The sequence below is a fragment of the Dromiciops gliroides genome, chromosome 3 (assembly GCF_019393635.1).
Source record: "Dromiciops gliroides isolate mDroGli1 chromosome 3, mDroGli1.pri, whole genome shotgun sequence".
Classification (NCBI taxonomy): Eukaryota; Metazoa; Chordata; class Mammalia; order Microbiotheria; family Microbiotheriidae; genus Dromiciops; species Dromiciops gliroides.
The window spans coordinates 635,126,488-635,153,739 of NC_057863.1; the positions used below are offsets into that span (position 1 = coordinate 635,126,488).

The following is a 27,252-nucleotide window of genomic DNA, read 5'->3' on the forward strand; positions in this document are numbered from 1 at the left end:
TTAAAAAAGACGTCTCCCAGACCTAGACTTGAGATCTGGTCATCTTAATTCATCTGGAAAACTTAATTCACAGTGTAGCAGCAAAAGGTATTTCCATTATAATCCACAAAAAAATGATTTCTATGCTATGCATTTTAGGGGTGGTTTGCAATGAAAGTAGTTTAAATCTCAATCCATAAAATGATCTATTTGGCTGCTTAATCATAAAATTAGATGATGTGTAAAGGCAAACCTTATAGTGCTACATAAATGCTAGTTATTAACAACAAAAATAACAACAACAATACTATTTGTTGCATTGGAAATTGTAAACAAGCTGGATATCAGGAAAATGTCCCTAAAAATCCAGCTGTAAAAAAGTGAATGGGTTTCCCCCACTGGGTGGGGAAAGGGTGGGTCAGCTTGCATAGGAGATCTTCATATAGAGCCTGGATAATCCACTTTGGGGAATTTGTAGAGAAGGTTCTTTTTTGGTATGAGTCAAGATAGTATGGGCAGCTAAGGGGTACCATAGTGCATAGAGCACTGGGCTTGGAATCAGGAAGATTCATCTTCCTAAATTCAAATCTCAATCAAGACACTTACTAGCTGTGTGACCTTGGGCAAGTCACTTAACCCTGTTTGTCTCAATTTCCACATCTGTAAAATGAGCTGGAGAAGGAAATGGCAAACCACTCCAATATCTCTCTGCCAAGAAAACTCCAAATGGGGTCACAGAGTCAGACATGAATGAAACAACTGAACTACAACATGTTCTTAAACTATGGGTTGCAACCCCATCTGGGGTCCCATAACTGAGTGTGTGGGGGGGTCACAAAAATGTTGGCAGTAGTAAAAGGTTATGTATACCTATTTTATATATCTATATACCTAGGGTCGAGTAAAAATTTCTCAGGCAAAAAGGGGTTTTGATTGGAAAAAGTTTAAGAAGTCCTGGTATCGAGGACCTGGGTGTAAGTCATATTTCTACTACTTGAACTATTTAACTTTCTCACTCTGAGTCTCATAAAATCCTAGAATTAGAGCTGGCCATCTAGTTCAATCTTCCCATTTTACAGATGAGGTATGAGTCCCAGAATTGCGCAACATCACATGGAGAGAAAGAAGCATCACCAAGATTCACACTCAAATCCTGTGACTCCAAGCTCATCACTCTATTCCACCTGGTTTAGGGGGACTGTTTCAGCTGACCACCGAGGTTTTTTCCAACTCTGAAATTCTATGATCCTGCCATGATACATTCAATTGTTGTTATTTAAACATGTTTTTACTAATAATAAAAATAAGAATTTATAATATATTTTTTTTCTTTTGCAGGGCAGTGGGGGTTAAGTGACTTGCCCAAGGTCACACAGCTAGTAAGTGTCAAGTGTCTGAGGCCGGATTTGAACTCAGGAACTCCTAAATCCAGGGCCGGTGCTTTATCCACTGCGCCACCTAGCCGCCCCAAATAAGAATTTATAAATAGAGAAAAAAAGAAGTTATAAATAGCTCACAAAGTGGAGACAGGTAGATGGAATGACTATATTTAAATAGATTTGGTATGGGTTGAATGGCCGGGCCTCCAGAATAGAGATTAATTGGTCTTTGTTTATTAACAGTGCCACAGGATTCTGTCCTGGGCCCTGTTCTGTTCTCCATCTTTATGAATGAATCAGGATGAAGTCATCTGCTGATTACTTATCAAGTTTGCATATGACACAAAGTTAGGAAGGGTAGCTAACGTGATGAATGACAAAATCCAAAAAGACCTCGACAGGTTTAGAAGGCTGTTTTTTTTTTAATTAGTAGAGATAAAAATACAGTTCTATGCTAGTTTTGTTTTAACCAATGGCATAATACAGGATGAGGGTAATTGTGGCTAGATTAAAGTTTATAAAAAAAGATCTGAGGGTGTTAGTGGACTATAAACTAGATATGAGTCAACAGTGAGACATGGCTAAGGGGAGGAGGGGAAGAGAAGTGTTAACGTGATCATAAGAGGCATTATCAGAAGCAGACCATCCAGAAAGATAGAACTTGTGCTGGATTTTGGTCCTTATTAGATCACATCTGCCTTCTCCACCCTGCCCCGGGGAAGCTTATTATCAGAATCTTGTCATTTTGTAAGATCTATCAGTCTTGCCCCTCCGCCTCATCACCATCCTCTATCCTGATTGGAGGGCAGGACTATGAACTCCTTAACTATCTCCTCCTTTCTCACCTGGCTAACTTCTCCAGCATGCTTCCTATTGGGAACTTCCCCTGTGTGGTGTCTTTCCCCATTAGACCGCAAGCTTTTGAAGGGCAGGATTGTTTTTGTTGTTGTTGTTTGGTTTTGTATTTGTATTCCCAGTGGTTAGTAATGTGCCTGGCACATAGTGCGTACTTGATAAATGTTTATTGACTATTTGGAATTTTGTGCTCATTTCCGATTGCCATATTTCAGAAAGGATATTGACTGGGGCGGGCTGGAGCCACCTCATATGGGCTCTGAGAGTCTATTGTTTCAATCTTCAGTGGGAATCTTTATGCCTTGGAAATTGGCAAATGCTGCAAGTCAGGTCTTGATTTATTGCTTTGCTGATTATCTAGATTTAAGAGAGTGGTGGAGGAAATGTTGGTATTACAGATTAAACTTAAAAGCTCATCGCACGTTTTCAGAGATCTGATTGTTAAATATTTACCTAGCATACCTCTGGATATTAACAACCTGAAGTACTTGCAATAGAGGGAGACTAAAAGGTTGTGGTGACTTGAAAGTGGCCATTTCTAAGATTAGTTGAAAATTTCTGGGGAAGAATTTTTTTAAAGGGGGGGGGAAGAAAATTTTGGGAGGAAGTGATGGCTGTTTTTTATACTTTCTTTGATTTTCGCATGGAAGAATCACACTTCTTCTGCCTGATTCCAGAGAGCTGGAGGGAATCAGGAAAGACATTTTCTCAATCCATTAAATTAAATTAATTAAATCAATACCTCCGCTGAAGAAACCTGTGAGCCTGGTAGCCCAAGAATTATTATACTCATTTTATTTTATTTTATTTTATTTTATTTTATTTTATTTTATTTATTTATTTTGGTTTTTTGCAGGCAATGAGGGTTAAGTGACTTGCCCAGGGTCACACAGCTAGTAAGTGTCAAGTGTCTGAGGCCGGATTTGAACTCAGGTACTCCTGAATTCAGGGCCAGTGCTTTAACCACTGCGCCATCTAGCTGCCCCTATACTCATTTTAAAAATGAGGAAACTGAGGCTCAGATATAATGACCTGCAAAACCAGACTTAGCAAGTTCAGCACCCCAGGAAAGAAGCAGGCAAAAAAAGTACTAGGAATAACTAAGACAAAGTCACTTATTGAGAAGGGGAGTGTGAAGAGAGGTGCTCACAGGTGTGTCTCATTAACAACAGCAGCTTCCTATTTTTAGTAAATTATAATTTTGCTAAGTAGGGGATCAGCTTCATGCACAAGTTATTTCATTGTCTCATCCTTATTTCAGGGCCCTGGGAAAAAGTCTTAGTCACCTCATCCTACTGAAGGTTTCAGCAACATGGAGCCAGTGAGATGCAAAGCCAGGACTAGAACCCAGATGAGGAGAGGTAGGATTTGCTTGGAAAAAATCATCTATACACAGATAATTTACAGCCCAGGTTTTTTAAATAGCAAAAGCAAGGAAACAAACAATGAGAGAGAGAGAGAGAGAGAGAGAGAGAGAGAGAGAGAGAGAGAGAAATAGAGAAAGGGAAAGAAAGAGAATGAAAGAGAGAAAAAGAAAGGAGAGAGAATAAAGAGAGGAGAGAAGAAGAGAGGGAGAAAAGAGGAGAGACAAATGGAGAAAAAGGGGAAAGAAAGGGAATGGAAGGGAGAAAAGAAAGAACAAGAAAGAGAGAAAAGAGAGAAGAGAGAGAGGAGAGAGGAGGAGAGGAGAGAGACAGAGACAGAGAAGGAGAGGGAGGGGGAGAGGGAGAGGGAGAGGGAGGAAGGGAGGGAGGGAGGGAGAGAGAGAGAGAGAGAGAGAGAGAGAGAGAGAGAGAGAGAGAGAGAGAGAGAGAGAGAGAGAGAAAGAGAGAGAGAGAGAGAGAGAGATCCATAGCTCTCCAGGCTTTGATTATCTCCTTTCTACCTTGGACACTGTAGAAGTTCTGCATGAGGCTGTGGATTGTAGGCATTGGACTGATGGTGTAAGCATTCTTTCACTTCACAACCACAAGGGGTCAGATCATGGAGCCAACACAACCCCGATCCCTTTAGCCACTTGCTCAGAGAGTCCATTCTAGACCACCTCCGGGTCGGTCCTCTCTGCACACTGCTAAAGAGAAGAGATGTCAAACTCTGAAAAGCACATTCCAAACCCTATCAAGTCAGTGACTTCTCTGGAGAGTAGCCAAGCCCTGTGTGAGAACTCGGTGAAACTCGAACATCTAGAAACCATCCCCAAAGACATTTCCTGTCTTTGGGTTCTTTCATTCATTCCTTCAACAGGGACCTTTTAAGCATTGACTTTGTGCCAGGGATTGTGCTACAGCCTTCTAGAAACTGATCTTCCAGCCCTTACTTGAAGACCTCCTGGGAGGGGGTGCCCACCCGGCATCTCCCAGGGCAGCCCATACCCTTTGTGGATGGTTCCGCTTAGTTTCCCTTCCAGCTATCTGAAATTTGCCTCTCTGCACCTTTTCCTCATGGTTTCCAGTCCTTCCCTTTGGGTCAAACCCAGTAGGACAACTCAAATGCTCTTCCACATAGACGCCTTTAAAACCCTTGAAGAGGGTGTCACCCCCACTTAGTCCTCTCTTCTCCAGACTCATCATCCCTTGTTTCTTCTTCTGCGACTTCTATGTATGGCTTGACCTTGGGGGCCATTCCCCATCTTGACTGTCCTTTTCTGGGTGCTCTCTAGCCCTTCAACATCCTTCCTGAAATGTGGTACCCAGAACAGAGAACAAGACTCCAGATGTGGAGTAAACCTAGTCCCTGCCTCTACTATAGACTACAAGCAGGGGTGTGTTGTAGTTGACTTGTACAGGCTCCGGAGACCTGTTATTAAGTGTTCAAGGTGAGATTTTCTACCTTGGAAGTGGCAAATGCTAGGGGCAGCTAGGTGGCACAGTAGATAAAGCAGCCACCCTGGATTCAGGAAGACCTGAGTTCCAATCCAGCCTCAGACACTTGACACTTACTAGCTGTGTGACCCTGGGCAAGTCACTTCATCCTCATTGCCCCACAAAAAACCAAAACAAAACAAAACTAGTTAGAAGTGTCAGATAGGGCCTGATTGATCATTTTGAAGGCATTTACCGGAAAATGTTTGTAATGCAGATTAAGGTTAAAAGTGTCATGAGTACATTCTCCCCCACCCCCCCCAGCCTATTGTTAAACATTTATCAGTGAATACTACCTAGACAATATCCAGTGGGCCCCAGATGAAGAGCTAGAAGGTCCTTTAGAGCACATAATGTAAAATATAGAATGTTAGAGAAAGAAGTTACAGCCTCACCGGATTACAGTGTCTGAATGGATCTCAGGATTCATTTAGCTCAACCAATGACCCAAAAAAGAATCCACTGCAACATCTCTGGTTATCCAGTCTATACTGAGACTTCCAGGGAGTGGGAGCCCACTACTTCTCATGGTAACACATCCCACTATGGGCTCTTAGAACAGGGAATGTCAGAGCTAGGAGGGCCCTTAGAACAGGGAATGTCAGAGCTAGGAGGGCCCTTAGAACAGGGAATGTCAGAGCTAGGAAGACCCTTAGAACAGGGAATGTCAGAGCCGGGAGGAACCATCTAATGACCCATTTAATAAAACCTAATTCCAACTTCTCATTTTATAGTGACTTTGTAGGAAAAGAAACAGTCTGACGTTTAGGATCTCAACCATCCTGACCAATTTGTCTTCCCTAGAATAAAAACATTTCATTTTGCACCCATTTAATTCCACTTGCTTCATCAATCAGGGCTTAGCAACAATTTCTTCATAGGTAAGTAGGGAGAACGTGTAGACAGTTCTATGAAATCTACTTATCACAAAGGACCAGAGAGTCAATACAGAGTACACTCAAACTACCACACTCTTATTTCAAAGAATTATTCTGAAGGACACAGATTTCTCCCATGAGTTTCCTCATCCCACATGGGCCTACCTGCTCATTAATTTGACACACAGCTAGATTCTGGTCGTCTCGGGAGCAGGCTACCCGGATATACTTCAGCCAGTTCCCATTTCCAGTCTGGTTAGTTTCCACACAGAACTTCTCGTTGCCCAGCTCATCAGCAATCTGTTAAGGGTGGGATCGGGGAGAGGGGAGAGGGAAGTGGATGAGAGGAACAAGGAGAGAAAAAAGACAGTTGTCATTAGAGCTGATGACCCACTAAGGGTAGGAAAATGTGCCCAGAGATTTTGGCAAAATTCTCATCAACAACATTGCTCCACACCATAAACCCAAGGGTGTGTGTGTGTGTGTGTGTGTGTGTATGTGTATGTGTATATTGGAGGTAATAGAGTGAGCCATCATCAGTGAGAGATCCATGAAAGGGTCACCAAATTTCAGAGTTGGATGGGCCCTCAGTGGTTAATGAATTCAACTCATATTTATTTATTTATTTATTTAATCGTTCATTTATATATTTATAATATATAATTAATATATTATATATAATTAATATATTATATATAATTATAATATGTATTATTTATTTATTTGTTTGTTTGTTTATTTATTGGTGAGGCAATTGGGGTTAAGTAACTTGCCCAGGGTCACACAGCTAGTAACTGTCAAGTGTCTTAGGCCGGATTTGAACTCAGGTCTTCCTGACTCCAGGGCCAGTGTTCTATCCATTGAGCCACCTAGCTGTCCCAATTCAACTCATAATTGACCAAGAATCCCTTCTACAATAACTCCAATAGGTGGTCAACTAGTCTTTACTTGAAGACCCTCAATGAGGACCTCTTTCCTCACCTCCCTATCTTACCTCCCACCATAGCTCATTCCATTTTGAGACAACCTTAATAGTTAATTTTCATGATATCATGATATCATGATACCATGTTTTTAGCAGCAACTTCAACCCATTGTTTTTAGTTCTGCCCTTGGGGGCTGATGATAAGTCCATTCCCTCTTGTGGTGACAGTCTTCCAGGTACCTGAAGGCAGCAATTATGCCCTCCCTCCCTGTCCCCATCTTCTTTTTTTCTATCCATAATACCCTCTAATTAATTTAATCAATCCCAATGTGGAATGAGTTTGATTCAGTCAGTCCACAAGCATTTATTAAGTTCTTACTATGTAGCAGGTACTATGCTAAGCCCTGGGGGTGCAAAGGCAGGCAAAACCAATATGCTTCACTACCTTCTCTGAAGCTGCTCTCTAGCTTATACATATCCTTCCTAAAGTGTGATACCCAGAGTCCAAAGGATCCCCTATTTAGTCTATCCCTGCTATTTCCACATTCATTAAGTCCAGTAGAGATGATTATACAAGGTCTGGGATTGAGGGGAAGTATGTGAGCAGGCTGAAGGACTGATTAATTGGTGATTCCCCCTTCACTTAGTTTATGCTCTAATGTGGTACCCTGATTCTGTCAAGCCTTGCCAATTCACGCATTAATCCAATAGAAACTATAGGAAATCTGATTTGGTTATTCAAGACTTGGGGTTGAAAGGGAAGTAGAGGAGATCGGGATGAAGGACCCATGATGATTTCCCCCAACTAAACAGAGATCACTGTACTGGGTAGGGTAATAATAACCACAACCACCTCGAGCCACCAGCAAAATGGTTGCAAGTGATTAGAATGTTGGGCTACTCTTTTCTAAAAGCACCTTGACCTCATAAAGATGGTGTACTAATAAGAAGGCTAGGAAAGGATTTGAAGGTAAAGGTGTCTACATATCAAAGCATGGAGGTATTTCTCTGTGGCTCTATAAGGGTTTGAAGTGAGAAGGTGTGTGAACCAAGCATGGGGGTGATTACTTTTATTTTCTTAAAACAGGAAAGTCACCGTTTGACACCCTAGGGGCATGAAAAGGCTCAATTTTTCACACCAGGCTGCTAAAGGAACTGGAACAGGGAGAATGGCAAAGTTCTAGCTTGCTCAGCCAGAGTAAGAACCGGAACTCTGAGCCACCTCATTTACGAGAATCTGCCTGATCTGAGAGTCAAAAACCTCGCTTCTCCCCGCCGTGTATGGGCCAGATTTCCATCGGATTTGTTGTCTCATGAAATGGAAGCTACAGCCTGAACTGAGGGCAGCCTAGTAGGCTAAGCCCACATCTCCCACATCTTCTCCTCCCTTTTTGGGTCCTTCCTCAACTATCTCAGTTTCCCTAATCAATGACAGTGGAAATATTCAGAAGCAAGGAGTCCAGGGAGCAGCAATTAACCTTAGTAGAAGTGGGATGTTGATGGATAAGGGAAGAGAAAAGGATGGGGGCGGGGGGGTGGGGCTTAGAGAAGTTGCTGCTTCCCTAAGTCAGTTACCAGGGACTCTGGCCATGTTGTTAACGAGATATTGGTGAAGCAACCTGCATCACAGAATCATAGATTGAGAGCCAGAAAGATTAATCAATGTTTTTCCCTTACCTAGTTAATCCTATAATGTGGTAGCTAGATTCTGTCTAGCCCTACCATTCACACATGAATCCAGTAGAAACCATAGGAAATCTGATTTGGTTATTCTGAATTGTTATTTTTTGAATTTTAGAATACCTTCGAGAGACGTGTTTCCTGACAACTTTGTGACATCATTCTTGAAATGTGACTGTCTTTTGTGGAAAATTTAATACCAGGGCAAAATGATAAGGATGGAATTTCAGGAAAAATACAATAGTGCTGATGATCATTAATGAATAATTATTCATAATAGTACTGATAATAGATTATTAATAATTAACAACTGATAATGATAATGATGAACCTATCAGCCTTGGAATTCTACTTCATCATTACCCTCAATCTTTCTGATTGTAGAGTGGAGCCATGGATTTCAAAACCTTTTATGTGTTTTCTTCTTCCATTAGACTTTAAACTCCTTGAAGGAAAACATTGTCTTTCTTTTTTGTATTTGCATCCCTACTTCCCAAAGACTATTAAGCCCAACATGTTATACTTTGAGAACCATGGATTTAGGAGAGGAAGAGTAAACTCGATGACCTTTTAGAGGAACAACTTCTTTACCCAGGCCATTTAATACATCTATTGTGATGTATTGCCGTAGAGGTGGAATTCTAAGATTGGAATTGCTTCTAAGGCAACTTTACCAAGAGGTCATTTGCATTCTGCCTGAACAGCAAGGATTGGACTTGACCCGTGAAGTCCTTCCTACTTCTAAATCTATGACTTGCTTCCAGTGACAAGGGACTCACGATACTAGAAGATAGTCTTTGACACTGTTGGACAGCTCTTACAGAAAATCCTTCCTTCCACTGAGCTGAAATTTACTTCCTAGTCTTCAATTTGCCTTTGGATGCTGCACTAAATCAGCAGCTCCCTTGTATAGATGAAAAAGCTAGAGGGATCAGAGAGACCAAGTGACTTGGCCATGACCACACAGCCTGCAAGTGCATTGGAGGTGGGATTTGAATCCTGGACTTCTGGACTCCAAGTCCAGCACTGGTTCCATCTGCCACACAGCATTGTTTCTCTAATATCTCACTACATGACAGATATCTTCCCATATTTGGAGACAGCAGTCATGTCCATTTCAGGTTCCCGATGAAATCACACCTGGATTCAATCCCCCTGCAGGGTAGAGATGAGGCAAGCAAGCATCCATCAGGCTGGGAAGCATCTTGGTCGCCACTCTACCCGGCCCAGGAAGAGCACTTCTGATCTCCATGTCTTGTGCTCAGAGGGGGTCGGGACTCGTCCTCGTTTGATCAGGACACACTTCCTTAAAGCAGAAACATCTGGGAACTGCAGAAACCTCAATTTGAACAGGATGGAAGGGGCATGTGTTCAATATAACCTCGAAGCCAATCATAGGCCAGGGTGGGGGTGGGGGAAGAGGGCTGGAGGAGGGTTCTTCCAAATGAGTCAGGCACCCTGATGCCAAAAACAGAGAAATGGAGAACTTGGGGGAAAATCTGGTTCAGCAGTGACCCATGGATGGGAAAATCCTCACACTTAAAATTTTTGTCTTCAGTTCCTGTCATCTCACCTTTCTGCCCCTTCTCCCCCTCTTCTCCACATCCCAGAGTCTCAGGAGTCCAAAAGAACCTCAGAAGGCAGACTAGCTTAACAAGAATAAACAACGACAAAACAGCCCTCATTTATATAGTGCTTTAAAGATTGAAGACAGAATGCATTCGATCCTTACAAGAATCCTGGAAAGTAGGTGCTATTATTACCCTAACTTTGGAGATGAAGAAACAGAGGACTTGTCCAACACTGCCCAGCCAGGAAGTTCCTGAGCCAGGTTTGGAACTAAGGTCTTCTTGACTCAGACCTGCACTCTATCCAATGAGTGGTCACCCAATGGAAGACTTCAAATGAGTAAGATGCTATCAGGTCCCAAGTCAGCCCTTTCCACTTTCAAATCAATCCAATCCTTAGGATGCTATCCCTTACATTAAACCCAATTCCATCTCTTTGCAACTCCCACCCACCACTCCCACTTGGTCTCTTTCCGTGGCCAAGGGGCAGCACGAAATCTCTCTCCTAATGGACAGCCCATCAGATGCATGGCAGTCTTGAATCATGCGGCCCTTAGTCTTCCCCTCTCCAGCTTAACATTCCCTGGGTTTTCAAGCAGTCTTTACACTGCACGATCCCCAGGCCCTTCAACCTTCATAATCACTTCAGACATGGCCCGAAACAGGCCATGGAGAGTGGGACCCTAATCTCCTGAATCCCAAACACTGCAACTCTTACAGTAGCCTCAGTTTGGATCGTTTCTTGACAAGATGTCAGATCATTGATTCATATCGAGTTTGTGGTCCACTGAAACCTTCAGAGGAACTGCTATCTAGCCATGCTTTTCCCATCCCTGAATTGTATGAAGTTGATTTGTTGAAACCAAGTGCAAGACTTCAGTGCCCTGAGGGCAGCTAGGTGGCACAGTGGATAGAACACCGACCCTGGAGTCAGGAGGACCTGAGTTCAAATCCGGCCTCAGACACTTGACACTTACTAGCTGTGTGACCCTGGGCAAGTCACTTAACCCCAATTACCTCACTGAAAAAAAAAAAGGACAGTATTTGGGGAACAGCTAGGTGGAGCAGTGGATAAAGCACTGGTCCTGGATTCAGGAGGACCTGAGTTCAAATCTGGCCTCAGACACTTGACACTTAATAGCTGTGTGACCCTGGGCAAGTCACTTAACCCCAATTGCCTCACCAAAAAATCCCAAACCAAAACAAGACTTCAGTGCCCCTTCCTCTCTTCCCTTAGATGGCAGGTCCTCTGATGAGGTTCCAATTCCCTTCTAGAGATACTGATACATGCATTCATGCGGTATTAGAAGTTTAGAAAATCCATCTAGCGATGGGCAAGGATGTATTAACCACTTTATCTGTGCCTGGTACTGGGTTCAATGTTGAGGAGATAAAGGCAAAACATTTCCCTGTTCTCAAGGGAAAAGTGATCCTGTCCCCCTCAGCCTCACCTTTCATCTTGCATCTTAAAAATGGAATGTGGGGAGAGGATGAGGCTTAGTCCCCAGAGGACCCAGTGATGGGAAATAAAGGTGCCATGGAGGTTTGTTAAGGGGGAATCTTCTGAGAGGCAGCACGTGTCAGTGGGTAGAGTATCTGATGTGGAGTCAGGAGGACCTGAGTTCCAATCCCCATTCAAATAGTTGCTAGCTGTGTGGTCCTGGGTAAGTCACTTAACTTCTGTGCCTCATGTGTAGAATAGGGTTGGATTCAGAGGAGTCTAAAGTTTCTTCCAGCTTCAGATTTCTGATTCCTCCCTTCATTAGCACATTACCAGGTGGTGGGGGGAGCCTAGGCGAGATGAGGAAGTGATGGCAGTGCTTGGGTGTGATGAGCAAGAGTTCACACAGCTAGGGGAGGGAGGAGGGTCAGAAGGTACTGCCTTCCAGTGAGGCAAGCCCTGAATTTACCAGCTGTGCAGCTAAGGGGTCCCTTCAGGCCCGTGTACTCTGTGGCTGACACCTCTTTACAGTACCCACCCTCCCTCCTACACTCAGTGCGAGGCTCTGCAGGAAATCGGCCGAAAATATCAACAAAGAGACCTGCGGTTAGTTTCACCTTGAATTGATGCGCTCACACATAGGCTGTGTTCCTCTGCCAGGAGGAGGCCAGGATGAAAGGGAAGCTTAACCCCAAGAGTCACACAGCAGGCCCCTAGGGGTTTCCGACTAGCGTGAGCTGGAGGGGAAAAAATCTGAAAACTGCCACTTTGTGAATTCTCAGCATCATCTGAGACTTTACTAAGGGACTCACTCTGGCCAGGCCTTAGACCCTTCTCTGTCTCCTGTAGGAGAACGGTGTCCCAACTGCAATGGGATGGCTGCTTATGCTTCTCTCTGTGGACCAGGTCTGCCTACTTCTTTTGCTCCCCACCCAGAAGTTGGGGCTGGCTCGAGGACAGAAACGGTCTTCCAGAGCTCTGGCTTTGTTGCATCCAAACAAAATACCCAAGGGATCCTAGCATCATACAGTTCGTAGGGACTTTAAGGATCAATTCATTCAATTTGAGTTCCAGAGAGTCAGTAACTTGTCCAAGGTCACAAGGTAATAATAATAATAATAATAATAATAATAATAATAATAATAAACCAGAGTTTAGTGGGGTTGTTTTTTTTAATGGCGCAATGAGAGTTAAGTGACTTGTCCAGGGTCACACAGGTAATAATAATAATAATAATAATAATAATAATAATAAACTAGAGTTTAGTGGGGTTGTTTTTTTTAATGGCACAATGAGAGTTAAGTGACTTGTCCAGGGTCACACAGCTAGTAAGTGTCAAGTGTCTGAGGCTGGATTTGAACTCAGGTCCTCCTGAATCCAGGGCCTGTGCTTTATGCACTGCGCCACCTATCTGCCCCGGTGGGGACAGATTCGAACTCAGGTCCTCCTGACTCCAGGGCTGATGCTCTATCCACTGCGTCACCTAGCTGTCCCCTCGTTTAGTGTTTTAAAGCTTGCAAAACACTTTACATAACTGCATCTCATTTGATCCTTATAACAACCCTGAGAGGTGGGTGCTGTTATTGTGCCCCATTTTGCAGATGAGGAAACTGAGGTTCAGAGAGGTGAGTCATTTGCCAAAGGTCTCACAGGTAGTAAGTAGCAAGGCCAGAAGTTGAACACAGGTTCTCTGACTCTGAATCCAGCACTCTACAATCACGGGGATCCCAGAATCCTAGAATTCTTGAGTTGAGAAGGATCCTAGAAGCCATCTGGTCTCCCTCCAAAAAAAAGAACACTCCTCCTCCCCCTCCTTTTCTCCTCTCTCCTTTGCTCTCCTCTCCTCTCCTCTCCTCTCCTCTCCTGTCCTGTCCTTTCCCCTCCTTTCCCCGCCTCTCCTCTCCCCTCCTCTCTCCCACTCTCTTCACTGTTTTCATCCTATCATAGAGTGGATGGAGCTCTGGACTTGGATCAAGAAAACCTGTGTCCAAATTCTCACTCAGACACTTCTTAGTGGTATGACCTTGAGGAAGTCCCTTTATCTCTCTGAGTCTCAGTTCTCCTAACTGCAAAAGGGGGATGAGAGGCAGCATGGTGCAAAGTATAAAGAGATGACCTTGGTGCCAGGAAGCCCCAGGCTCCAGACTTGTTCCTACCACACAGGTGCTGTCCAGTCCTAGGCACCATTTGTCCATTTGTCCTAGGCAAGTCATTTTCAATGCATAGAGAAGAAATTCCCTGTGCCTAAGGTGGCAGAGTAGGTGCAAATTTGCACTTGTAAAAATAATTTCCTCCTTGAGAGTTTACTACACCAATGAAATCTTAGACTTGGTTGAAAGGGGGAAAAAACGGGGATAAGAATGGTGCCAACCATTATCAGGAGAATCAAATGAGATGCTATGTACAAATAGCTTTGGAATCTGAAAGTGATATAGATATGTGAGGCAATTTTATAGTGATCATATAACCTTATATTCTATTATTGTTGGGTAGTTTTAGTCATGACTGACTCTTTGTGACCCTATTTTGGGTTTTATTGTCAGAGATACTGGAGTGGTTTGCCTTTTCCTTCTCCAGCTGATTTTACAGATGAGCAAACTGAGGCAAACAGGGTGAAGTGACTTGCCTAGGGTCACACAGCTAGTAAGGGTCTGAGGCTGGATTTGAACTCAGAAAGATGAGTCTTCCTGACTCCAAGCCCAGTGCTCTATCCACTGAGTGGATAGCTAGCTGCCTCTTTTAATTTAATATAATAAAAATAATAATGATAGAGGCCATGTGGTATAGTGACTTAGAGAGCTGACCTCAGAGCCAGGAGGACCTACATTCAAGTCACACTTCTGACACAAGCTAGCCGTGTGACTCTGGGCAAGTCACATGATGATGATGCTGCTGAAGAAGAAGATGATGGTAGCTAGAATGTATATAGAATTTTAAGGTTTGAGATGAACTTTATAAATATTATGTCATTTTTATCATCATCACAACCCTGGGAAGTAGTTGCTGTGGATTACTCCCATTTTACAGATGGGGAAACTGAGACAGACAAAGGTGAAGTGACTTGTCTAGGGTCATATAGCCAGTATGAGCCTGAGGCAGGATTTAAGTTCAGATCTTCCTTAAACCAGGTGCAATTCTGGACAAGTCCCTAAGTCTTATATTGGTAGATGGAGTTTCCATTTAAGGAATCCCTCATGCTAATGAAATCATATCTAGTCTCCGTGCTTATTTGCTTGTGCTTTGTAAAAATGGAGAGTTTTATGCCAGATTCAGGATCACTAGAAATTACAGAAAAAGTTATCATCAAGGACTCCATACTTGTTGACTGATGAGTATTATTCCAGGAAATGGTGGAAATTGCAACAAATCCCTAGAAGGATAACATTTAGCATCTACTGGATACTTATAAAGCTGCAATCAGTGGCTAGAAATATAGACCCAAATCTTGTTACCCTTTATAAAGCAATAAATGACAAATCCCTTTCTTTCTTTCTTTCTTTCTTTCTTTCTTTCTTTCTTTCTTTCTTTCTTTCTTTCTTTCTTTCGCTGGGCAATTGGGGTTAAGTGACTTGTCCAAGGTCACATAGCTAGTAAGTGTCAAGTGTCTGAGGATTTAAACTCAGATCCTCCTGAATCCAGGGCTGCTGCTCTATCCACTGCACCACCTAGCTGCCCCAAATCCCTTTATTTCAAAAACATCAAAATTCCCTTGAGAATTCCACAGATAAACTTACTGTACTTGAACCAGAGAATCAAAGCAGACAGAACTGTGGCCTCCAAGTCACCTGCTTATAACATCGATCCAGAAGAAGGCAAGGACAATGTTTTAAATAGTCGTTGTCACAATGAATACTCATAACTGCCAAACTATATGTAATGGGACAGTCCCCGAATAGAGAAAGTTAGTGGAAGAAATGAAACTGTGTGGAAACAGGGTATGGTACACATCAGCCCCACCCTTCTTGATGTTCCAAGAATTATCTCAAAGACGAAGAATTGCTTACATCCCAATACTGTAATTTAACCACAACCAAGAAGTCATGTTGTCCATTGGCCCAACAGTCCATAGGAGATTGGCCAAAAGTCATAGAGGGATATCGACTTGTCTTTGGGCCATTTGTATCTGAACCCCACAGAGGAAGATAAGAATGAGAAAGAAAAACTGACATTTAGATAGTGCTTTAGAAGTTACAAATGGCTTTATATACATTATCTCATTTGATCTAATTAATCCCAACTTACATTTCTATAGCTCTTTCTTAGCCCTACAGGGTAGCATGTCAATAAATAAATGCAAACTAAATCAAATACCACTCCCTACATGAAGTCTTTCTTAAACCCTCTCTGCCCCCCACCCTACCTCAGCCAGTCGTGGGTGTCTCCCTACTAATTATTTTGTATATTATTTTTATATATTTAAATGCATACATGTAGTTTTTTCCAATATAATCGAGGCATCAACAGAATATCTACTAATATATTATACAATCTACTAATTATATTAGTATATTATACAATACATGCAATAGTATACATACTATTACATTATACAATAGTATAATATACTAATTATATTATAAGTATATTATACAATATAATACATAATATATAATGATATATTGGATTATTTAGGTAACCATATAATTATAATTTCTATAATTCTATATTATACACAAACACAATATATTATATAATTGTAATTTATACTATATATTATTGTATCATATTATACAAATAAATGCTTTTCTAATCAATATATTAATTATAATATAGCAATATTATATAATAATATATAATACATATGTAATCTAATTTTGAAGGCAGAGATGACTTCATTTTTGTCCTTTTTGAGCACCTAGCACATAGTAGGCACTTCATTAATGCTTGTTGATTGTTTAATATATACGAGGAATTCTACTGTGATGACCAAAGGCTGGAATGATCTCATTTAATTCTCACAATGACCTTGTGATGCAGGTGCTATGACTGTTCTGATTTCATCATTGATGAAATCCAGGTTCAAAGTGAGTGAGCGGTAATTTGACTGGAGATACTGATAACAGAGACAATTTTGAATTTGAACCCTGTCCCTCCTGACTGCCAGTCCAGTTTGGGAGATAGTACTAAGGACCTGGAGGTGTCAGGAAAGGGCGTGACCAGGAGGTGGTACTTTGGAGGGAAGCTAGGGATTCTGTGATGCTGACTCAAGGAGGGATTGTATTCCAGGCCGAGGGACAGCCTGTGTCAAGTGGGAAATGGAGTGTCCGTGCATAGTAAGTGCCTAGCAAATATTTATTGAACTGAATTCTTGAATGATAAGAAGGAGAGAAAACATCCACAGAAATGATGTGGACCTTGCAAAAATCACATCAGGACTTTGAGCAAAGGTGTAGACAATTTCTTACTGAGCACAAACTGGTTCCCCCAGTTCTTTCATTCCAGCCCCTTTAAGGGCACAGCAAGGTCAAGGCCGAAGAGACTGAGGAGTGCCAGACCTGTTACTGGCCCTGGATTTTCTGGTGTTCTGATGCTCTCACCTACTTGTGGTCAATGGGAGGAGGGGAAAACCACAATCCAAAGGCAACAACTACGTGGGGAGCCCTGTGGCCATTGAAGCCCTCCGTGCTCAGCTGAATAAATGTATTTCTTGCTACTGTGTCATATTCACAGGATTATGGACTTGGAGCTAGCAGGAAGGGAGCTCGGGAGTTAGCGAACCCAATGCCCTCATCTTACCAATGAGATGCAGAGAGAAGTAATATGCCTGAGGTTGTTCATTCTATCAAACTGTATCTGCTATCCAGGGGACCCAGGTTGTGCCACATCTAAAGGTTACAGAGGCCAGAGGTGATCATATGTATGCCCTGTCAACCCTTCACTTAGTAAAGGGCTTGGCACATTTTGGTTGTTTAGCCATTTCAGTCCTATCCAACTCTTCATGACCCCATTTGGGGTTTTCTTGGCAAAGACACTGGAGTGTTTTGCCTTTTCCTTTTCCAGCTCATTTTTTGTTTGTTTGTTTGTTTTTGTTTTTCTGAGGCAATGGGGATTAAATGACTTGCCCAGGGTCACACAGCTAGTGTCAAGTGTCTGAGGCTGGATTTGAACTCAGGTCTTCCTGAATCCAGGGCTGGTACTTTATCTACTGCACCACCTAGCTGCCCCTCCAGCTCATTTTTACAGATGAGGAAACTGAGGCAAACAGAGTGAAGTGACTTGCCCAGGGTCACATAGCTAGGTGGTGTCTGAAGTTAAATCTGAACTCAGGAAGATGAGTCTTCCTGACTCACAGCCCAGAACTCTATCCACTTCACAGTCTAGCTTCCCTTGAATGGCACATGGTAGGTGCTTAATAAATGTTCATTGAATTGAATTGAACCCTGGAGGGAAGGAACGATGAGTGAGCCAAACCTACACGGTCTGGTTTGGTTTCCATATATTGAATGGTGAGGCTCACATCCCACAGTGCCTAGAGTCACTTAGACTAAGCATCTGTCTCCATTTAATACTGGATCCCACTTCAGAGGTGAAAGGCATTTTAGATGACAGCTATTCCAACCTGCTCTTTTTATAGATGGGGAAACTGAGGCAGATTGTTGTTAAGTGGCTTGCCCAGGGTTACACAACTAGTAAGGATACTGTACTACCTGGGGAATAGGGTCATAGGCTTCAGGCCTCAGAGTCTACCTTCATTTTACAAATAAGGATGCTGAGGCTCAGAGATGATTTGACATGCTTTGCCCAAAGTCATACAGATAGTAATCACCAGGCCAGAATTCAAACCCAGGGTTTCTGACATCAAATCCAGGTTTCTTAATGCCACACTTCCACCATCAGCTCCTTCTCTTTGGAGGGGTTTTGCCTCGATCCCTTCCCCGACAATTACAGTGGGTGGATGTGCTTACGGACACCGGAGCTTGAATCAGCCTGAATCAAGCCGATTTCTGGAGGGCTCTGGAAGGGACAGCCAAGCTCTGTTTCCCTCGGTGACCAGCACTCAGTGAGCTGCCCTGAGAGGAGGCTTCCAGGGGCTGCTTTCCAACAGCAGCCAAAGGAAATTGCTGGCCTGTTCTGGGGGCTCATGTTTCCTCCCTCATCCCTGTTCAGCTGCACCATGTGCCAGTTTGGATCCCAAAGGCCTCACTGATCCTGGATAGATGACCACCCCTTCCCCACCCCTGTCCCTCCTCCTCCCTTGCCTTCCCTCTCCCCAGCTCCCCCAGCCTCATAATTCACCAACATCAGAAATGCTGAGTTATGAAGCTCAAGTGATGGAAAAATTATCTTAACCTTTACAATTTTTTTACACATCGTTTGGGGTTTCCTGCTCTTCTCATTTGTGGCCACTGCACTGGGCTGTCTCTTTCCCATATTCATGGGCCCGGTCCAGCGTTTGGCCTCAGCAGAGGTGTGCTGCACAGGCTGGAATGCTGAGGGATCTGTCGTCAGTTAGCCTAATGGATTCCTAGTGCGCTCGCTCAGGGAAACAGACCAGCCAGGAGTTGGCCATCGTGGGCCGCCCCAGCATGCTTTTACTCCAACACCATTCCCCAGAAGCCGAGAGCGCCATAAACCTTCTCATCTCAAACTGTTCAAGCAGTGCTCTCTGACAACTTGGCCAACGTAGGAATTTGATTTGGCAGGAGCTAGAGGGAGATTTCCCTCCCTTTGCCCTCACTTCCATCCTCAACCCCCTTCTTTTTAATGACCCACGAGCTGATTTAGAGCAAGAAGCTGGAGGCATGAAGTTTTGTGTTTCTTTCCCTCCCCCTCTCCCCCCCACAATCACCCCCCCCCACAATTTATGGCTTTCACAAGTAGCTGAAACAGAAAGTCCATTCTTGCAATGGAACAAGTAGGGGGGGAAAAGGCGTCTAGAGAAACACCTCAGTCCATGTGTAGACACGGAGCCTGGGTGAACTCATAAATCTAGCCTCCTGCCTTCATTATGAAGGCTTCCTGGTGATCTGGGCAAGAGTTAATGAGAAACGTGGAGGAGGAGAAAGGGGTCATCTCAATGCCAAGGGGATGAGGGGGGCAAGGTAAGGCTGGCCACTGGGGTTGGATCCTCACCTGTTTGGGGGAGGGGTGTAGGGTGAGAGAGAGAGAGAGACAGAGACAGAGAGACAGAGAGAGACAGAGACAGAGACAGAGAGAAAGTCAGAGAGAGACAGAGAGAGAGACAGAGACAGAGAGACAGAGAGAGATGCAGAGAGACAGAGAGAGACAGAGACAGAAAGAGAGAGAGACAGAAAGACAGAGACAGAGAGAGACAGAGAGAAAGAAACAGAGAGAGTGACAGAGAGAGACACACAGAGAGTCAGAGACAGACAGAAACAGAGAGAGATACAGAGACAGAGACAGGGACAGAGACAGACAGACAAACAGAGATCAGAAGGGCACTTTTAGGAAAACAACTCCCTCTGCTGAAACCAGTTTCCTGACATGTGAGGTCCACCTACTGCTCCCCAAAGGCTATTGGGAAGTGAAGGAGAGAGAAGAAAGCTGTTTGGAGAGAGGCTCTAACTGGAGCTGCTTTCCATCCATCAGAATCTGTGCTTTGCTTGGGGTGGGCACTCCCCCCCTCATGTATAATAACCCTTTGCTGACCAAATGGAATGGACGGTCACCTAGAAGAGTTAGGTTCAGAAGAGGCACCAACCAATGGTCAACCCAGAGAGGAACTTTGGTGCACTCAGTCAGGTGGGAAGCCTTTCCAACTTAGGACTTTAGGACCCAAGACATAGACCTGGAAGGGATTTCAGTGGCCACCTGGTTCTTCTGGTTTTAAGTTCTCTGTACTGCCAGGCAACTCTTGATGATCATAAGATCCTGAGGAGTTGCCAATTTACATCTGTGGTGGAAGTTTCTCACACTGGGAGTTCCCTACATGGATGAAATCATAGCTCCAGACCAAAATAAGGCAAAACAAAAATGTTGTTAGCCCCTTGGGAACCTGATAGGAGATACATGACCAAACAACATGGATGGAAGAACAAGGAAGAAAAATTCAAGTCTGATAAAAATCAACCACTGCGTGGTTCCAATGGCAGGGGGAGGTGGGGGAAAATAGCATTTATTTCCTTGCTTAAAGGTGTAGAGCTACCATGCACCATCCAGCCCTGGGGATCACACTTTCAAAGTGGCACTCAATTACTTTGGTGTGGAGATTTGTCCTTAGCTGTGTCTTTCACTGTCCCCAATCCTCCTTCCTCCTCTTCCTTTATGGTTCTCTGTATGTCTTTCCTCTCTCTCTGTTCCTCCTCCTCCTTTTTCTACTCCTCTCCTGTATCTTTCTCTTTCTTCTACCTTGCCTCTCTCTGAGTTACTCTTATCTCCTCTGTTCTTGTTGCTATCATTCTCTCCTCTCTATCCTGCTCCTTCCCTTATCTTCCTCCATGAATCTTCCTAACCTTTTCTTTTCTGGTACTCTCCCATCTCTTTCTCTCCTCTCTTCTTTTGCTGTCACTCTCCTTCCTCTTCCATGTCATGTCATGTCATGTCATGTCATGTCATGTCATGTCTTCTCTTCTCTTCTCTTCTCTTCTCTTCTCTTCTCTTCTCTTCTCTTCTCTTCTCTTCTCTTCTCTTCTCTTCTCTTCTCTTCTCTCTCTTCTTTCCCTTTTTTCTCCCCATCCTTCTCTCTCCTCACCACTCCTCGAGTCTTCTCTTTCTCTCCTATATTCCTGTTTTTCTCTCTTCATTTCTTTTTCCCTCTTTCCTCTTTCTCTGCTGTTTCTGTATCCCCTTCCCTCTTCCTTTCTTTCTGTCTTCTCCTTTTCCACTCTTCCTTTCCCACTTCTCTCCCTCATTTCCTCTTTCATTGTTTTCTGTGCTTTAAAGGAGCACGGTAGAGAATGCTTACAGCAGTGTCTAATCACTCTGCAGAATGCCAGAAAGTTAAAATGTCAAAACAGAAGACGAGTTTCGGGCTGATGGCAAGCATCTATCTCAGCCACCACTTATGTTCCCCCCTTGAGTGTAACTTATACTTTACTGATTTAAATTAAACAGTAGACAGTGGAACCAAAAAAAGAGAAAAAAGTTACAAGAAAATCACAGAGCCATGTCAGATGTGGTCCCCTGTCTGCCTCCATCAGAAACAAGGTCACCTGACCTTTTATGTAACCTGAATAAAGACATGTGCAAACCCCGATTCCCAAACTCTCCTCCATTCTCTTTCCTCTTGCTGTATGGGGGTGGGGAGTAGATCCCAATCAGGCTGGATTTGCTCTTAAAAATGTGTCTAGTCCGGCACTGGCAACATCTGCTATTTGTCTCCTACTTAGGCATTCATCAACAGCCACCATCTGGAGCCCTGACCCATCAGGAGTAAATTGGAAAATTGGTGATCAAAACAGAGACTCTTGCATCCAGAAGCAAATGAAGGAATCAATCAATCCAGAATTTCCTGAATCCCAGAGAAGTGGATTCTGTTAAACTAACCTAACCCCAAGGGGCTTGGTAGTGATGGACATTCTAGGAATGGGGGAGTGCCTGGGCAAATACACAGAAGGAAGAGATAGTTAAATTTAGTTAGTAGACCAGTTTGAAAGGATCTGAGAGCTGAGCACAATTGTATTAGTATTGTGTATAGTAGATCCTAGAAGACCCAGCAGTAGAGATGGGAAGATGCTGGATTGCTTTATCAAATGGTGAGCTCCCTGTCAGTCAAGGCATCCTAATAAAGGTAATATCACAAAGAGTTCTAGATTTGGGCGAAGCCTTGTGTTTAATTTCCATCTCTCCTACCCACTATCTGCCTTTCCTCAGCCAAGTCATTAAAGTTTCATCCAAGAGAGGAATCCCTAGGTGGGAGATTCAACCAAATATCCTCAAAAAGTCCCTTCCAGCTCTGGGATTTCTAGCATCAGGGCTCACTTGCTCTGTCTCAATTATGACCTCAGGGATAATTTGGATCAATCCTATTTCACAGAAGAATGGGGCAGCTAGGTGGTGCAGTGGATAGAGCCCTGGCCCTGGATTCAGGAGGACTTGAGTTCAAATCCGGCCTCAGACACTTGACACTTACTAGCTGTGTAGCTGTGTGACCCTGGGCAAGTCACTTAACCCCAATTGCCTCACCAAAAAAACCCCCAAACCCAAACCAAAAACAACCCCCCCAAAACCGCCCCCCCGCCCTATTTTACAGAAGAAGAAAGTAAAATTCAAAGAAGGGACCTGGCCCTTGCCCCAAAACACAGAGATAGATTGGAAAGGGTCTTCTGAAGCTTCCTTTCCGTTCAATGGGCTACTTTTGAGCTGGTTTTATTTGTAATTCAGTTGATGTATATATGTAGATTGCATTGCCAGCTAGAGGATACTTTGTGTTTTAGTCCTCACTGGCATTCCCTTCAACCAGTCTTTTTTTATTTTTATTTTTTGTGTGTGTATGTGTGAGGCAATTGGGATTAAGTGACTTGCCCAGGGTCACACAGCTAGTAAGTGTCAAGCATCTGAGGCCAGATTTGAACTCAGGTACTCTTGATTCCAAGGCTGGTGCTTTATCTACTGCGCCACCTAGCTGCCCCTACTAGTCTTTTTAATATGGCCTACCCTTGAAGCCCTTCACCATTCTTGTCACCATCCTTGTAGCTAATCAATTTTCTTTTCTTTTCCTTTCCTTTCTTTTCTTTTCTTTTTTCTTCTTTCTTTCTTTCTTTCTTTTTTTGTGAGGCAATTGGCGTTAAGTGACTTGCCCAGGGTTACACAGCTAGTAAGTGTCAAGTGTCTGAGGCTGGATTTGAACTCAGGTTCTCCTAAATCCAGGGCCAGTGCTCTATCCATTGCACCACCTAGCTGCCCCCACTAATCAATTTTCTTCCTTAAAAAATGGTGCCCCAAGAGGAATACAACACTCTAAATGTGGTCTGACAAAGGCAGATCACAACAGCATAATCTTCTCCTTGTTCCCGGAAGCTATGCCTCTCTTAAGGTGGTCTAAGACCCCATTTATTGACTTGCAAAGATCCCACCAAAGATCATCAGATAAACTTCTTCTTCTTGTTCTTCTTGCTCTTCTTGTTCTTGTTCTTGTTCTTTTTTTTTTTTTTTGGTAAGGCAATTGGGGTTAAGTGACTTGTCTAGGGTCACACGGCTAGTAAGTGTTAAGTGCCTGAGGCTGGATTTGAATTTAGGTACTCCTGAATCCAGGGCCAGTGCTTTATCCACTGCGCCACCTAGCTGCCCCCTTGTTCTTGTTCTTCTTGTTCTTGTTCTTCTTGTTCTTTTGTGAGGCAATGAGGGTTAAGTGACTTGCCCAGGGTTACACAACTAGTAAGTGTCAAGAGTCTGAGACCAGATTTGAACTCAGGTCCTCCTGAATCCAGGGCTGGTGCTTTATCCACTGCAGTGCCACTCAGCTGCCCTATCAGATAAACTTCTGTGGAATCATGCTTCCCCAATGTTGCTCTTATGAAGTTGATTTCTTAGACTCATAGGTAAGACTTTACATTGATCCCTCTTAAATCTCACCTTATTAGATTCAGCCCAATGCCTTAGCCTGTCACTATCTGTTTGGATCCTGACTCTGATGTCCAGTGGGTTAGTTATGCCTCCCAGATTTGTGTCATTTGATAAATATGCCTTCTACGGCTTTGCCCAAATCATTAAGAAAAATGTTAAGGAGCACAGAGACAAGTACAGATTTTTTAAGTAGGGCAGGGGGAGGAAAGGGAACAAATATTTACTAACTACCTAGTAGTTACTAGTAATAGTGCCAGGTACAGTCCTAAGTATTTTAAACATATTATCTCATAGATGTTATTAATGCGTCCATTTTACAGTTGAGGAAACAGAGGCAGCTAGAGGTTAAATGACTTGCCCAGGGTCTCACAGCTAGTAAATTATTTCAGGCTGAATTTGAACTTAGGTCTTCCTGACTCCAGAGCCAGTCCTTTATTTACTAAGCCACTGGTCTGTAAACATTTTAAAACCTTGCCCTGATTTACCAGTTTGCCGGTCCTGCCAAAAAAGGATAAAGCCATGCCTACTCTGTGCTGGCCTTTTTAGATGTTCACTAACCAGTTCTAGGATATACTAATCATGATATTTTAAATATGTTTCAGTATATGTATTATTATTTATTATAATACACTACACATTGTACGATATATATCATATGTTTATATATGTATAGACTTAAAATAAAAATACTTTAATATCCCATTATATAACATATGAATAGTTATATAATTTAGCATGCTTATTATGATATGTTACATACTACATGTTATATAATAGATTATGTTTGTGTGATGCGTGAATTATATTATTTAATACATAATAACACTTTTTAATAACTCATTCTATAATTTCCCTTGGAATAGGAATGAAGATCCTTGACCTATGGTTTGCTGACTCTGTTCCCTTCTATTTTTTGAAAATTGGGATATCTGTTTTTCTCCAATCCTATTCTCCACAGTCTTTCAAATGTAAATTCATGATGGCTTAGCTAGCCATCTCTCAGTTATTCTAGTCCCTGAGAATCTAGTTTCTCTGGCCAGGTGATTGGCATACATGGAGGGCAGTTGGGTGTGTCTTACTCTCTCCTTACTTATCTTGGGTATCTACTCCCTCCTGGCCATTTTTGTTCCGACTTTTTTCCAGTCTAAAGGTCATTCTTCTTGGCAGAAAAAACCAGAAACAAATGAATGAAGAAATGAGTAGTTCTGCTCAATGCCTCAGCAGACACAGGATTCAGAAAAGAGGGGCACCTTTGTGCCAACCTTCAGCAACTCCTTCTCACATTTCAAGAGCCACCATGGGGCTAATTCTTTCTTCTGACCTTCTGAAGAAATTTATGAAAACTTCAGGAGAGCCTGCTTTGCCCTGATAATAAGAGGAATTGACTGAATGGGACCTGGAAGAATTCAATAAAGGTTTGTCAAAAGTTATCATCTTCTTCCCCTCTCATTGCTAGGGTCCAGTCCAGTTCCCCCATTGTATTCTACTGGACAACTTACTCTCGTTGGGGTGGCTGGGTTACCACTTCTGTGAATTAGAATTGGAGAGCCTTGCAGATGTTTCTGGAGGTCTGGGAGAGGCAATGAAGCTTGCTGTGACAAAGGAGTTCAGAAAGGCTAGATAGAATGTTAGACAAAGGTACCAGGTTTTGACTTCAGGTTCTGACACTTACACAGTTTGAGCAAGTCACTTAACTAGCCTCTTTGGCCCTCAGTTTCTTTGCCTGTATCTTCATTGGAGTACTGAAAAATGGGGTACACTGATGTTCAATCAATTATATGTACTATATTATCATGTAATATAGTTTATTATATATGCATATATATGTATATGTGTGTATAGAAATAAAAATAATTCTATCCAATTGTTTAAAAATATATGTGAGATATATAAATATATTATCTATCATGTAATAGATAATATATTATATTAAATCATATTATATGCATGTGTATGTATGTGTATATATACATACACACATACATATATATATATATATACATATGTGTGTGTGTATACACACACACATACATATAATCCCTCAACGCAGTAAGGGAATTGCTTCTTCTAAGTTATTCTTCATTTTATAAAAGAATGTTCAGCTTTCCCAAAGTGAATCGTTTTCTCCCTTCTCCCTTCTCCCTTCTCCCTGCTACTTAATGATATCTGTGTTTTAAAAAATTAGTCCGGATGATTCTGTTTGACCTTATTTAGATCACTTCCCATTCAGTTTCCTCAAGCATAAAATGAGGAGTTTGAGCTAGAAAGTCTTCCTAGTTTAGATCTATTCTCTTAAGATCCTAGAATTCTGTGGTTTTTACATATTTCTTCTCCTCAGAATAGGTACCACTTGTAGTAACCATGCTGCTTTGGTAAGAAGGCCAGCACTCTGCTTGCAGCCCAGTTTTACAACCTGCAAAATGGGATTAAGCAGGCGTTACCCTAAATTGCCTCCAATATATTCTGATAGATGTTATTATGATTCATCCATTCATCAGATATTTATTCATTACCTATTATGTTCCAGACACTACTCCACACTGAAGATACAAATTAAAAACGAAACAGTTTCTACTCTCAAGGGCTTTGTCTTCTTTTGGGAAGAAACAACATGAGTTCTCTCTCTGTCTCTCTGTGTCTCTGTCTCTCCCATTCTCCTTCCATTCCTCTTTATGTCACTTTCTCCCTTTCTCTCATTCTCGATCCCTCCCCTTTCTCTCTCTGTTTCTCTCTCTGTCGCTCTATCTCCCTCTTCCTCATTCTTTCTTTTGCTCTCATTCTCTCTATTATTCTTTCTTTTTCTTTTATTTTTTCTCTCATTTGCTCTTACCTTTCCTCCATCCCTCTTTCTGTCCCCTTTCTCTCTTTCTGTTTCTCTCCCCTGTCTTATTCTTTCTCATTCTTTCTCCGTCTCTATTATTTTTCTCATTTTCTTTTTTTGTCATTTTCTTATTCTCCTCCCCCCTCTCTCTCCCCACATACACACATGTAAAATACAAAGCCAATTGTGAAGGGTTCAGAGAATCAAATCACCTGGGGAGTCAGGACAAGCCTCCTTTAGGAGGTAACATTTGTGCTGAATCTTGAAGAGAGCTAGGGAGGCTGAGGCAAGCTTGGACGATGTAAGTATAGAAAGAGGCACACAAAGTCAGGAGATGGGATTCAAAGCTCCTGATAAGTTATTCATAGCACTAACCATTAGGCAATGCTCCCTTCTACTA

At 42.6% G+C, this 27,252-nt stretch overlaps 1 protein-coding gene across 1 annotated transcript in view; it reads right to left on the bottom strand.

The window, feature by feature from the left end:
- PRDM16 (PR/SET domain 16) overlaps positions 1 to 27,252 on the bottom strand; it is a 669,813-nt gene that overhangs the window by 94,705 nt on the left and 547,856 nt on the right. Inside the window, exon 4 of the mRNA XM_043997654.1 lies at positions 6,118 to 6,252. Within this exon, the coding sequence (XP_043853589.1) occupies positions 6,118 to 6,252 (135 nt within the window). The remainder of the gene's footprint in view (positions 1 to 6,117; positions 6,253 to 27,252) is intronic.